At 51.6% G+C, this 14,249-nt stretch overlaps 1 protein-coding gene across 2 annotated transcripts in view; it reads left to right on the top strand.

Moving 5' to 3' along the window:
• Positions 1–11,636, top strand: part of CD244 (CD244 molecule) — a 30,884-nt gene extending 19,248 nt beyond the window's left edge. The window contains exons 2-9 of one of the 2 annotated variants that reach the window (XM_045455196.1): positions 298–630; positions 720–989; positions 2,788–2,895; positions 3,372–3,439; positions 6,092–6,151; positions 8,359–8,421; positions 9,647–9,703; positions 10,786–11,636. In XM_045455196.1, coding sequence (XP_045311152.1) covers positions 298–630; positions 720–989; positions 2,788–2,895; positions 3,372–3,439; positions 6,092–6,151; positions 8,359–8,421; positions 9,647–9,703; positions 10,786–10,866 — 1,040 coding nt within the window. In that variant the 3' untranslated portion in view covers positions 10,867–11,636. The remainder of the gene's footprint in view (positions 1–297; positions 631–719; positions 990–2,787; positions 2,896–3,371; positions 3,440–6,091; positions 6,152–8,358; positions 8,422–9,646; positions 9,704–10,785) is intronic. The other variant, XM_045455197.1, reaches the window with a different exon arrangement.
• Positions 11,637–14,249: the final 2,613 nt, after the last annotated feature.

Below are 14,249 nucleotides of genomic sequence, written 5' to 3'. Positions count from 1 at the left end.
TAGTTAAATATAGTTAAAACACATGAAGTATTTAAAATCTGCTGCCCACAGTAAGAAGTCGAGAGAGTTTAGCTATTATTACTGGCCGGTGGGCTCCTTTAGACAAGTGGCACAGAGCCTGGGGAGAGGGGAGGCAGGAAAGGGAAGTACACTTCTAGGCTCTCTTAGCCTCTGGTCTCCTCATAGGTGTCCCCATCTTCTTGCCACAAGGGAAGTCCCATCCGATTGCCCACACTGTTCAGGGCTGATGCCCTTCCTACCTCCTCCAGCCTGAGTTCTCTTCTCTGGAATCCCTAGATTCTGCTAAACGTGTGGTCGGACTCTCAGGAACATGTCTCCGGTTATGGCCTCCCAAGACACTGGCAAAGAACATAGAATCTGTTCAATGGAAGAGGCCGGGGCCCTCACCTTCAGAATTTTCTGTGATACTGACGTGGAAGTGTGAGTCTGATAATTGCAGCGATAAAAATTGGACTTTGAATCACCTCAACAAAAGATTCGGTTTTATAACCCAGAACCTAAGTCTCACCATCCAGGCAGCTCAGCAGCAGGACAGTGGCTTCTACATCTTTGAGGCGACTGATGAGCATGGAAAAGTTAAGAACTACACGTTCCAGGTTTCTGTGTTTGGTGAGTCCCTAGAACAGCGCAGCCTGCCCCTCGGACTCCTGTAGGACTTTTATTTCCAGTGCCTTTCTGATCAGAATCTCTGCTTCCAGATCACGTAGGGGAGCCCCACGTACTACAGAACTTGAAGGTCCTGGAGGGAGGGAGGTGCCAAGTGACTCTGTCCTGCTCGGTCCCCAGCGGTGATAACGTGAGCTATGATTGGTATAGAGGGAGCGTGCTGATCGAGACAGCAAGGAATCACAGCACGCTGGAGGACCAGATCGATGCCAACAGCTCGCACATATATACCTGCAATGTCAGCAACTCGGTCAGCTGGACAAACCGCACCTTCATCCCGCACTGTCCAGGTGACTCCCAGCGTAAGTGGAGCACTTTGGGCTCTAACAGGGGCTGAAAGTGTTGGAGCCCATAACCAGGCTCATGCCCGACATATCTGGGCATGAGATCCCTTGGCTGCCTTGCAGCATCTCCTTGGGGCAGTCCTGGTCTCTGGGCACACAGTTCCCATAAACCAGGCCTATCTTAGTCGGGATGAGTTTCATCCCCATCAAGCATCTCCCAGAAGATTCGAGTTTTTCCTTCATTTTAGGGAATGCTGGTCTGTTTGATGAGTCACAGCCCTGCTGTGGCTGCTGATTATCCCTTCCTGGGAGAGACTGATGGGGAACCTGTTTCCTCCTCCCAAGTGATAACTCCCCCAGGCCATGTAGTTCCCCAAGAGGTAACAGCAGTGTCCTGGGGCACGGGAACATCAGGATGGCCACAGGGGTTCCTGGAAGAGTTCTCGGTTTATTGCTTATGCACATCCTAAGAGTTACCCTGAGTTAAGTTTGCACCGATTTTTATCAGATAAATAAAGACGTAGTGCGCCATCAGCACGGGCACTGCTGGTAAAAACCTACCTGCTGTCTCTGTCCTTAAAGAGCTTACAGCCCAGCAGGGGCCACAAAACTAGGCATTCCTGGGCAAAAAAGAAACGAGCAAGCCGAAGTGATTTGGAGTGACAGGGACACTGGCTTTTGGGTCATGTCAGCTGTGGTTTCATGATTCACTAGCTCCGTGATCTCAGGCAGTTTCCCCAACCTCTCTGAGCCTCAGTTTTTCTGCCGGGTAATAGGGGGATGATAACAGGTACCTGGCAGGACTGCTGGTAAGATTAGATGAGGTAACGCTTGTGAAGAGCACGTAATTCCTTTCCCTTCTCCCCTTGGGGCGGGCTGATACAGCAGGCTGCATGTGTGACACCGACGTTAAATGTGGAAGTTCGAATGAGGAAGAGCAGCGGAGGCAGGAGGGGCAGGAAGGGGAAAGGGGAGAATTTCGCGGCACGTAGTGGGGTGCAATACGTTCTGTTGAGTTAACAAAAGAATGGACAGATGTAACATATGCCGTGCGCATATCAGATCATGTGGTCAACCCCCTTATGTAGATGACATTATCTCCTTTTTAAAAAAGCGTTTGTTTATTTTTGAGAGAGGGAGAGAATGTCAGCAGGGGAGGGGCAGAGAGAGAGGGAGACACAGAATCCGAAGCAGGCTCCAGGCTCGGAGCGGTCAGCACAGAGCCTGATGGTGGGGCTCGAACCCACGAACCGCGAGATCATGACCTGAGCCGAAGTCGGACGCTTAACTGACTGAGCCCCCCAGGCGCCCTGCCCCTCTCCTTTCTTTAAAAAAAAAAAAAAAAAAAAGTTTATTTATTTATCTTGAGAAAGTAAGCAAGAGCACAAGTGGGGGAGAGGCAGAGAGAGAGGAGAGAGAGGGAATCCCAAGCAGTGTCTGCACCGGAAGTAAGGAGCCCAACGCGGGGCTTGATCCCACGAACCGTGAGGTCATGACCTGAGCTGAAGTCGAGTCAGATGCTTAACTGACTGAGCCTCAGGTGCCCCAACATTGTCTCCTTTTGTAAGTGAGAAAATGGAGGCTCAGTGAAGTTAAGGGAGTTGCCCAAAGGCACGGAGCCAGGCCTGTGAGACAGTAGTATCCACGCTCTTAGCATCACTGGGGGGAGGTCACCCCACTGCCCAGAGAGCCAGCCTTGCTGACGAGCTCAGCGGGGCCTGAGAGAGGAGTGTGGGTCTGAGGCAAGTCCTGTGTCAGACGGGAAGGGAGGAGAGAGAAGGCTGAGTGCTCAGGCCTCACGCGTCCATGTCCCCAGAGGACAAGTCTCTGCACTTGTTGGTGATCATCGTGGTCCTTCTAAGCACGCTGTTCCTGGGCGCCCTCACCGGCTTCTGTGTGTGGAGGAGGAAGATGAAGCACTCACGTAAGTGGAGGGTCCCCAGGACGTGCTGTTGCCCGACCTGCCATCCCCCAACGCATCCGCCTGGGAGCACAGCACCTGCTTCTCTTCTAGAGCGTCGGGACGTGTGTGTGTGCACGTGCGTGTGTGTGTGTGTGTGTGTGTGTGTGTGTGTGTGTGTGTGTGTGTGTGTCTGGGGGGCCTTTGTCCCAGCTCACGCCTTCCGGGGTTCCTCGAGGTGTATACAGCCCAACGTGCAGATTTACCTGCCGGGGGCCGGCTTGCTGGGGTGCTGCCCGGGGCCTGACGGAGTAGGTGTGTCGGGTGGTTGCTGGTCCCGTGCTGGCCTTCTGGGGAGAGCACCCGTCTGCCTCCTTTCTAGAACCTTTCTCGAGGTCTTGGCCACCTGGGCTGGAGGTGGGACCGTGCAACGCAGAAGCTTGGACAGGACACCCTCGGGAGGTCTCTGCATCTCGGTCTCTGCCGCTTTTCTCTCACAGAGGACGGCACAGAGGAGTTTCTGACGGTTTATGAAGATGTCAACAACGTGCAAATCAAGAGGAGTCAGGTACGGTGCCCTAGGGCCCGGGGTCTCTCTTCACTAGCCTGGGAGATGCTTCTCGGGAGGATGGCCATCAGGAGCAGGGACACTAGTGTCTTTTCCAAGTGACCCGTGGCCTTTCCGTCTGTCTTCCCCGCCAGCCTGCTAGCTCTGGCTGTGGAGGAAAAGCAGAAGACAAGAGAAAGCCTGCTGAGAAGGACGGAGCCCGACCAATCCCCGGCAGATGCCAGAGCACTGCTCTTGCCTGGCCAAAGGGTGCCCCGGCGCCCTCCCTTCTGCCCAGCCTCTGCAGCTGGGCTAAGCCCTACGAAGAATCCAGCTGTCTCGTATTTTGCGCCTGGCCGCAAATTCTCGTGCCTTGCAAGTCCGAGTTTGCTTTTCTGGGTCCCTTGGCTGTCGCCCAGGCTGCGGAGGATGCCAGGCCGACCAGCCAAAGCATAAGAGCGTTGTAGCTGGCCCCGTGGTCTGCGTTCACGGCATTTTGGGAAGAGGCCTGAGTCCGGCTGAGGTGCTGGAGAAGGGAGCTAGGTTAGCACGAAGCCTCGAAGCCGGCGTGGCCTCCTTGGGAACCTCTCCAGCCAGCCTCGGCAGGCAGGGGCCAACTCCGCCTGGTTCCCGGGGGGGGTGCAGCGGAGAAGGGAACTGCAGAATGGTGCAGGGTGCCCCCCACCGCTCTGCCCCCGGACAGGGCAGGAAGTGGTGACAGACCTGGGGGAAAGGCAGTGCCTAACCGAACTGCCCAGTGGGCAGGGTGGGCGGGGGGGAGGAAGGCCCTCTTCCTATCCCCATTCCCGGAGCTCGGCCTGAGAGGGCAAGGCAGGAAGTCACAGGGGCTGGGCTCCTCTGCGTGAGGCCTTGTAGAACAGAGAAGCCACTTCCCTCAGGTCTGGGTTTGGGGGGAACCACGAATCGGGCAGCTACCCCCGCCCCCGTTTCCTTGCTCAGCAGTGGAATAATGGGGTAAGAAACACAAAGGGTCTTTTTTCCCCCCATCACTACCATTTGCTGGGACAAATTCCTGAGGGCAAGTGTATCTGACTGCAGTCACTGACGCCCATGCTCATGACAAATTGCCTCTCCTTTCAGTTAGGTCTTTGAAGGAGAACAGAGGAAATCTATTAAAAAAAAATTTTTTTTTAACGTTTTATTTATTTTTGACAGAGAGACAGAGATAGAGCGTGAGCAGGGGAGGGTCAGAGAGAGAGGGAGACCCAGAATCCTAAGCAGGTTCCAGGCTCCGAGCTGTCAGCACAGAGCCCGACACGGGGCTCGAACTCACAGACCCGCAAGATCATGACCTGAGCTGAACTCGGACACTCAACCCACAGAGCCACCGGGGCGCCCCCAGAGGAAATCTATTTAGAGTATAAGAAACCTCTTGGGGGACTCAGGCTTGTTTCTCTGCTTCTGACTCAGGAGCGCCTCCCTCTGGGACCTCCTCCCTTGCTGGCTTTTCCCTCCTGGCTCCAGGGTTCTGTCTGCAGGCCTAAATCTCAAGCTCACGTGATCTTCCTCTGGGGCTCGCTGCTGACCTCTCTGCAGACACTTTCCTCAGGTCTGGGCAGAAAAGAAAAAGAGGAAGCTCCTGTTTCTTGCCAGATGCCCACAACTCTTTAGCCCTCCAAGACGGCTGCTGATTTTTTGCTCTTAGCTTCTTCCTTGTCCAACGAGCCCTGCTGGCCTTCTCTCACTTCCTCATCAGAGCCCAACTGGAAATATGTACCCAGGAGTGGGCAGCACAAAACACCTTCAGCCCCGTCTCCTGTGGGCGGGAAGAGAACAGGAAAGGCACGCGCCTTTGGCCTTGTGTCCGGGACTTCATCCAGCTCTGTAGCTGCCCAGGTGCTGGCCGGAGGCCAAGGGCAGACTAGCTGCTAAGGCTGGATCTAGAGAGGGGGCTTTGAAACAGTGAAAACCTCTGAATGTGAAGGCCCTGACGTAAGGCTCAGATCTCAGCCCTACTCAGAGCTCAGCCCGTTATCAATAGTTATGTGGCAAATGCAAGTTTCTAAGTTATCAAAGTAAAGCAAGTGGCAGGAGACCCCTTGGACAGGGTCACTCGGTGGGATCCCTTCACACCTGGATGGTTCCTTGCACGTGACACTTAATGACTCCAGTGTGAGTTGCTTTTTCTACTGTTTTTCCCCATCCTGGGGTGATTAATGACCACCTCCTTCCAGGAGACCGTCTTAAAAAAAATTTTTTTTGTAATGTTTGTTTATTTTTGAGAGAGAGATGAGGGGGAGAGGCAGAGGGAGAGGGAGACCCAGAATCGGAAGCAGGCTCCAGGCTCCGAGCTGTCAGCACAGAGCCCGACGCAGGTCTTGAACCCATGAGCCGTGAGATCATGACCTGAGCCAAAGTCGGACGCTCAACCGACTGAGCCAACCAGGTGCTCTTTTCTTTCTTTCTTTCTTTTTTTTAACGTTTACTTATTTTGAGAGAGAGAGAGAGGGAGCGAGCCGGCGGGGGAGGGGCAGAAAGAGAGGGAGAGAGAGAATTCCCAGCAGGCTCTGTGCCATCAGTGTGGAGCCTGACGCTGGGCTCGATCTCGCGCACTGTGAAATGATGACCCGAGCCAAAATCGGAAGTCAGACGCTCAATAGACAGAGCTACCCAGGCCCTTCCCCCACCCCCCTTTTACAATTTCTTGTGCAGGAGCAGAAGCCGAATCCCCCTGGAGAAGGGAGCACCATCTACTCCATGATCCAGTCCCAGGTACGGTTCTGTTTTCTCGAATCCATTCCATACCTGTCTATGGGGCTTCCTGATGCCTTTCGGAAGCTCGCACTCCTGAACGGCAAAATAAGAGCCTGGCGCTCCTAGAGTCTGCGTTAAGTTGGTGGAAAGATCCATGTGGTTCTGAAGTGCCTTGGCAGAGCTGAACAGAGCGGGGAAGACCGGTGCAGGCATTCTTTCTCTCTCCATGCCTGACAGCAGGCGTGGCCCAGATAGTCAGCAGGAAGAGGGAGCTCGTCAGGGGACCCAGCTTCTGTTCTCCCTCCCTGCTACTGCCAATACTTGGGGCCCTTATAGTTTTTAAGAAAATCTCTGCTCTTTATTATATGTGTTTTCAGGAATGGATCTGGATTGTTCTCTTTTATTATGACTTCACGATAACATTTATTAAGTCCTTACTATGTCTATTTTCACTCCTTTAAAGTTTATTTTATTTAGTTTGAGAGAGACAGACAGAGAGAGAGCCCAGGATGGGCAGAGGGAGGGAGAGAGAGAGAATCCCAAGCAGACTCTGCACTGTGAGGGCAGAGCCTTACATGGGGCTCGAACTCGTGAACAGCGAGATCGTGACCTGAGCTCAAGAGTCAGACGCTTAACCGACTGAGCCACCCAGACGCCCCCACGTCTATTTCCTTAATGAATCTCACAAAGCAGCCTCACGAAGTAGGTCTCACACAACCTCCATTTCTCAGATGAGGAAACAGACACAGGTTAACTAACGTGCCCCAGGCCACAGACTTGGGTGGTGGCAAAGCTGAGCTAAAGGGCTTCTGAGCCTCCACTCCACCTGCCCCTCCCCACCTCTAACATGCTGGGATTGCAGACATTCGCCCCTAAACTGGAGAAACATCCTCTAATTTCGACAACTAAAATGACATTACAACCTAGGCCAGGGTATCTCCTTCAAGGGTAACACTGCCTCTAGGTGGCGGTGATGAAAAGTCTCTGATAAAAATGGCTTAAAGATTTTTAATTTTTCATTTTTAAAAATTAACAAAAATTAAAAGCAACTCTTTTTTTAAACAATGTTTCTTTATTTTTGAGAGGGAAAGAGGGAGAGAGAGCACGAGCAGGGGAGAGGCAGAGAGAGAGGGAGAGAGGAAACCCCAAGCAGGCTTCCCACTGTCAGCACAGAGCCCGATACGGGGCACAAACCCACAAACCGTGAGATCGTGACATGGGCCTAAATCAAGGGTCAGAGGCTTGACCGACTGAGCCACTCCAGAGCCGTTAATTTTTTATTTTTTAAAGAATTAAGTCCGGAAGGAGCAACCTCTCCAATTTGGTGGCTCAGCTGCGGGGCAGAGAAAATCCTTGGGGGATGGTGACAGGCTTCAGAGAAAGATCAAGAGAGGAGGAAGAGAGAAAGTGAACGGGGTAGAGGGGAAGGGAGGACAATGAAGGAAGAGGGGAGCGGAGGAAGAAGGGAGGGGAGGAGGGAGAGAGGTGCTCAACCCCTCATGGCCACTTTGGAATTCCCAAGCTGGGCGTTTCCTCGCCCTGCTCCCCATAAGATAATGTGATTCACTGATAGTGGGTCCAAGTCAAAGCGCCTTAAAGAGAGATGTAAGATATCTGCCAGTTTTCTGGCTTTAGCCACATTGGGTTCCCACGAAAGGAGTCTGAATATATGCAAGGAAGAGCTCATCCCAGACTGAGAGGTTGAGTGAGTGAGAAGGAGCCTCTTCTTCTGGAGTTCTTGGAAGGAAGACGGTTGCCTGCCTCTGCGGACACCTGGTTCAGGTGCAGAAGAAGGAAGGCATGTTGCCAAAGGGGGGAGGCACTTGAGGGGCTGAGGACAGCGCTGTGGAGAGTCTGGGGTCTAAATTCTGCTTCTCCTGCGAACATACTGTCTGACTTGGGCCATTTTCCCTTTAGGAACCTCATCTGTCGAATGGGGCAAATGGTGATCGTTCCTATCATGTATTATTACACGTGTGTGTATTATAAAAGGGTTGGGGGACCCTACAGTACACAGCAAGTGCTGAACGGATAGCAGCTATGTTTACTGACACAGCAGGACCAGCATCCAGGCTGTCTGACCTCTTGCAGTCCAGGGCTCCTTTGAATAGTATTTTCAGCTCTGTCGGGGCAGAACCGGGGGGAGGCGTGGAAGAGGTGACCTCCCTCCCTAGGATTGTCCTGGATCTATGCTTCTGAAATACTTTTACTTGTCTTCTCATTAGCCTTCTGCTTCCACATCACAAGAAGCAAACACCTTGTATGCATTGGTACAGCCTTCCCGGAAGGTGAGTCTTTTCCCGCAGGGGGTGCTGTGTATTTTGCGTGTGCACAGGCAGGTGCGCGTTTGCCGGGTGTGGTGTGTGTGCTTCCCTGTGAGTTGTCTTCTGCTGTGTGTGTATCTGAGCAGCTCAGGTTCAAGGGCTCTACTTAAATGTTAATGGGCTAACTAGAAGTCTATTTGGAGAAAAAGAACAGGTCGGAGTCTAAGAGAACAGTGGATTAAAGGAGTGTCTCTAGGAGTTTCTGTGAGACAAGCACAATCAGAGACAGAAGGGCAGTGCTTTGTGCACAGGGACCACGGAGTCCTTAGCAGGTCAGCTGAGGCTATGGCGGAGAGAGACACCAGAGGGGTTACCAAGGTGGGAGAATATAGCCCAGAGCCAGAGGAGTAGCCAGGACCTAGAGAGACGCAATGGTGACTTTCAGGGAACCAGAAAAGGGTTCTGGCCAGTCGTCTGCTGCTGGAGGGCTCTAGGCTGAGGCAACCCGTCATGGTCCTCTCGAACCCTGCTCCAAGCTGAGCTCACAGGTCTTATGTGTACCTGGTGCCCACGGTCATCTTTTCACCTTGGGTGGGAGAGGGGTTGGAAGAATGGTATTTCCAAGGTTGGAGTCACAGTGTGAAGACATAAACTTAACATGGTAGTATGGGAAGTTGGGAATGTGCCAAACTGCGGAAGTGTTGAGTACGTGCAGGTCAGGGTCAAATGGGGGGAGAGGTTTCAAACAGGTTTTCGGGCTTTTTTATTCACTCTCCTTCCAATAAGCCATTCGATCAACTTGGCTTCCACCTCAAGGGATATTTGTACTTAAGTTCTGTGCCGTAATACATGGACATATGGATGGTCACAGGCACCAGGGTCACATGCTTGGTGTTGTTTGGGAGACTACATATTACGGAAAGTGCTTCTGAATTCCAGCGTTCCCAGCGTTTCACCGTGGTCAGGGTCAGGGCATGTGTTACGGTTAGTTCTCACGTGTGTTCTAGAACTGCTTACGCTGCGGGGGTGTGTATATTACGTGTTGATGAGATGCATGGTCACAGGTGGTATTTGTATCAGGTCTGTCTGAAGACACGTGTGTATGTGCTGGGAATGTGTGTACGTGCGGGCCTGAGGGGTACGTGGGTGTGGGAAGTGGGTTCAGAGGTCTGTTCTGAGCCTCACATCAGTTAGGAGTGGGACATTTCCCAACTTGAAGTTAAGTACTCTTTACTGTCTGAATTTCCAGTCTGAATCCAAGAAGAAGAACCACGGCCCTTCCCTCAGTAATACTATCTATGAAGAGGTAAGATTCTGGAGCTCCTTCCGGAGGGGTCTAGTGCCCACAGGATGGCCTGGAAGTTGTACATTTGTGAAAAAGTCATGCATAGGGTCTCAGAATCGTAGAGGTTTTAGGGATCCCCTAATCCACATTTTCATTTTCGAGACAAAGAATCTGAGGTCGAAGGAAAGTGAGGGTCTAATTCAAGGTTGTATCATGTGTTGGTGTTGGACTCCCACTGGGGAGCTTGGGTTTTAAATTAGGGCTGTCCTCTGGCTAGTCCCCAGTTGTGGGCTGCACATTGGACGTCTCTCCTTTCCAAGGGTGTGTAGGGCAGGAGTGTGGAGAAGGGAGGATAAGTAAATCTAAACGATTTTCTAAAGTTAGCAAGCAATTGGGAACCGTTCTAGGACACAGGTCATCTTAAGCTGCTGCTGGGGGCGGACACTGTAAAGTGACCATTGATCCTGGTAGTTGAATGGATTCCCATCAGGCCATTTTAAGGACTGGAAAATAGAGACTCAACAGTGGAGGGTATATCAGAGGTGTATCAGGTATATTGTAGCCCAACAGTGGTTTCAAGTCAATTATCTCATTTAATCTTCACAGAATGCTATGGGGGTAGGGATAATTGTACTTCCCATTCATACTCGGAGAAACGAAGGCATGGAGGGCACTCCCACCCACTAGACTCATGGTACACCAGAGCTTCCACCTGTGGTCCAAGAAAGATGTTGCCAGTGGTCATGAGGGAGAAGGCGGGTGGGTGTCTGCTGGGATTCCTGGCACTTCAGCTGTAGCCCCACATTAACGCCAACTGGACAGCCCGCTGTTGTAGGGGACACTGAGTGGGCCAACGCAATCTAGGATGGGGTCATGAAGAACGGTGGTGTGGTTAAAAAAAAAACCCACTAGGATTGGAGCCAGAGGAACTGGATTCAAGCCCCTCCATTACTTCATATTCGTTGTTGAGCCTGAGTTATTTGTGGTACCACTCCAAGTTTCACTTTCTTAATCTGTAAAATGGGGGCAACAATTCATACCTCACAAGGGTGTTGTGAGGCTCTCCTGTGGGAGGGTCTGAAGTTTCTTCTTCTCTCCCGCAGGTTGGAAAGAGACAGCTCAAAGCCCAGAACCCAGCTCGACTGAGCCGCAGGGAGCTGGAGAACTTTTCTGTGTATTCCTAGTTGCTGCCGCTGGTCTCCCTTCTCTCACATCCCAGTATCTGCTTTGGGACTCAGCCCAGTGGATGATACCACATGAGTCTACAGAATGGTGCCTGGTCTGGAGAGGATACGGGAGTTCGTTCAGGGTCTATATCTTGTTCTTAACATGATTTCTCTCAGCCAAGACTGTTAAATAATATCTCTCAACTTACAGACTGGACAAGACTGGGCGGAGAGGTTGGGTAGTTCTCGAAAGACTGCAAAGCAGGTCCACGGGCGGGCGCACCACAAGTCTGTCAAATGCTATGCAAATACAGAGTGTTGTATGATTAGCATCAAGATCCCTTCCCCTGGATTTCTAATGTGTTCCTCATCTCTCCTCTTCTTTAATCTGAGACGACCACATTTCTAGACCCTCCCCTGCCCCAGGCCCCTCTTCCAAAGGGGAAGGAAAGATCATGGTGACTCAGGGGGAGAGAAACAGCTCCACCCCACGAGGATGAACTAAGTAGCCGTAAGCTGCCGGCAGGTTCTCCAAGGGACCGGACCTAGGCTGTCCTCAGATACAGAGGAAAAACTCCCCCACCACATAGTAAACCTTCACCTCTGGCCGCTTGGTCACAAGGGAGAGGGCAGGAGTGAGAGTAGATGGTACCAAGTAAACCCATCTCAGAGTGGAAAAATCACCGTGAGTCCACGCTGTCCCAGTAACTGGGCCGTGGGACCAGTTTTGTCTGCGGTATGATGTGTGATTATTAACCCGTTATTGATTAAAAACACATGTTCAGAAATCTGTCTTAGCTTCTTCACAATTAGAGACCACATTCTGTTCAAGTTCTGAGTGCCGATGAGCGCTCTCCACGGCGCATGCTGGAGGGAGGGCTCAGCCAGCCGAGCAGCTGCGAGTTAGGCACTCTGCTGGGCTCCCAGAGTCCTCGGGCCAGACTCTTCCACCAGGCTGTGGGGCCCAGGCCTGAGACCCTGGCTGAGCCCAGGAGACGGGTGAGGGTGACCGGGAAGAGGTCTGACTCAGAGACCAGACGCCCTAAGGCAGCGTGTGGATCCTGGTTCTTCAATTACCCCGCTCTGTATTTAACATATGAATTTAACAGAAGACTATGCTGTTATTCGGAGGCAATCTAAATTTCTTTTCTGAATGCGTCCCCTCCGTATTCTGTACTTTTCCTCTCTGTCGTAGCCAAAGGGCAGTTGCGCCCATCACTAAACACATGTCTGTTTGATTCCTACGGAGAGGGGTCTGGACTCCTTGCAATCTGTCAGGGTCTCCCAGCCTCGTTCACACTGGAGCAGACGATCCCGGGATTCCCAGATCCGGGGCCACACAGTACTCACTTGCTCATGTCCTGCCTTGTCCCTGTCCCCTGGGGGCTGTGTGGCCGGTTGGCTGGCTTCCTCCTGGAGACAGATGTGGACAGACCACATTTTGGAGGAGGTGTCAGGGCTAAAAACCAGGAAAACATAGGCAAAAGGAGTCTGGGGGTTCCGGGGCATGTACTGGGAGCTGAGTTGCAGTGTCAGGAGTCTGGAAGCAGAAGGAGCAGGAAATGATGGGTGTTGGAACAGTTCAGATGAACACCAAAGACATTCGCCATTGACTTGGCCTTTCATGCATCCTGAGTCGTGCAGGTATTGAGCCGGCCAGATTTATCTAAGCAGCAGAAGAGACCCTAGGGGCCCAGGGTTTTGGGGACGCTGTATTCTGGGGTGTAATAATGTACAACATCATCATATTATGTGTCTTCATTGAGCTTCTGAAATAATGCCTTACAAGGATAATTATCCATGCAACGACCAGCCAGCGAACAAGCAGTAATTAAGCTCCTGCTGTGTATGAAGCACTGCTTGGCCCCCGGGGGGTACCCACTGTAGGACACAGAAGATTTACTGACTCCAAGGCCACGCGCAGGAGAGTATGACAGCAGAATTCCAACGTTAAAGGACATAAATGGGCTTTGAGGTTCCTGGGTGGCTGTCAGTTAAGCATCCGACTTCAGCTCAGGTCACGATCTCATGGTTGGTGGGTTCGAGACCTGCGTTGGTCTCTGTGCTGACAGCTCAGAGCCTGGAGCCTGCTTCAGATTCTGCGCCTCCCTCTCTCTCTCTCTCTGCCCCTCCCCTGCTCGTGCTCGCTCGCTCTCTCTCAAAAATAAACTTAAAAAAAAAATGGGCTTCGAGGTGCATGTGACACAAACGTACACTATAGTATCATGAATATAAGTCAAGGGTAGAACAACTCACAGGGGGATAAGGCTGTGCTACAGTCTGGGGGAGAGGAGACATACTATGACTGTTCTACAGCCGGACCTGACAATAAGGAGGGAAGTTCCTTTGGGTAAATATGGGAAGTTTATGTGGAAGGGGCATTTTAAGCCCTTAAAAAAGATATCCAAAGAATGATACACACATATGATTAAAAACAGAAACCCGAGGTACAAAAAAGCATACAGTAAAAACAACAACCTAGTTCACTCCCCAGAGGCAGCCACTGATACGTTTTTTTATTTTCTTTCAGAGCTTTTGCATAACTACGTAAGCATACAGATCTACATTTCTTCGCTTTTATTTTTTTTTAACATGTATTTATTTTTGAGAGAGAGCGAGAGAGAGGGAGAGAGAGGATCCCAAACAGACTGTGGTGCCAGAGTAGAGCCCGATGTGGGGCTCGAACCCACGAACCATGAGATCATGACCTGAGCCATGATCAAGAGTCGACTGCTTAACCGACTGAGCCACCCCGGGGCCCCGATACACGTTTCTTCTTTATCCAACTGGTAGCAAGTGATACATACTGTGTTGGACCCTGTTCTTTCCGTTCTTAGAGCTCATTCCTTATTAGCACACACTGGTCTTCACTTTCTTTACAAAAGTGGCAGGGCTTGCTGTCGCCTGGATGCGCCATTGGGCATTTAGCCAGATTCTTCCTAAATGGACATTTAGGCTATTTCTGTTCTTTCCTTCAATTTTTTTAAGTTTATTTACTTGATTAAAAAAAATTTTTTTACATTATTATTTATTTTTGAGAGACATAGACTGAGCACAAGTGGGGGAGGGGCAGAGAGAGCAGGAGACACAGAATCCCAAGCAGGCTCCAGGCTCTGAGCTGTCAGCACAGAGCCCGATGCGGGGCTTGAACCCCCAAACTGTGAGATCGAGACCTGAGCTGAAGTCGGCCGCTCAACCGACTGAGCCACCCAGGTGCCCCTTTTTTAAAGTTTATTTTTGACAGACAGAGACACAGCATGAATGGGGGAGGGGCCGAGAGGGCGGGAGACACAGAATCGGAAGCAGGCTCCAGGCTCCGAGCTGTCAGCACAGAGCCTGACGTGGGGCTCGAACTCACGAACAGCGAGACCTGAGCAAAGTCGGCCACTTAATCGACCGAG

The sequence above is a fragment of the Leopardus geoffroyi genome, chromosome C3 (assembly GCF_018350155.1).
Source record: "Leopardus geoffroyi isolate Oge1 chromosome C3, O.geoffroyi_Oge1_pat1.0, whole genome shotgun sequence".
Taxonomy (NCBI): Eukaryota; Metazoa; Chordata; class Mammalia; order Carnivora; family Felidae; genus Leopardus; species Leopardus geoffroyi.
This window is presented reverse-complemented; position numbering and strand designations above follow the sequence as displayed.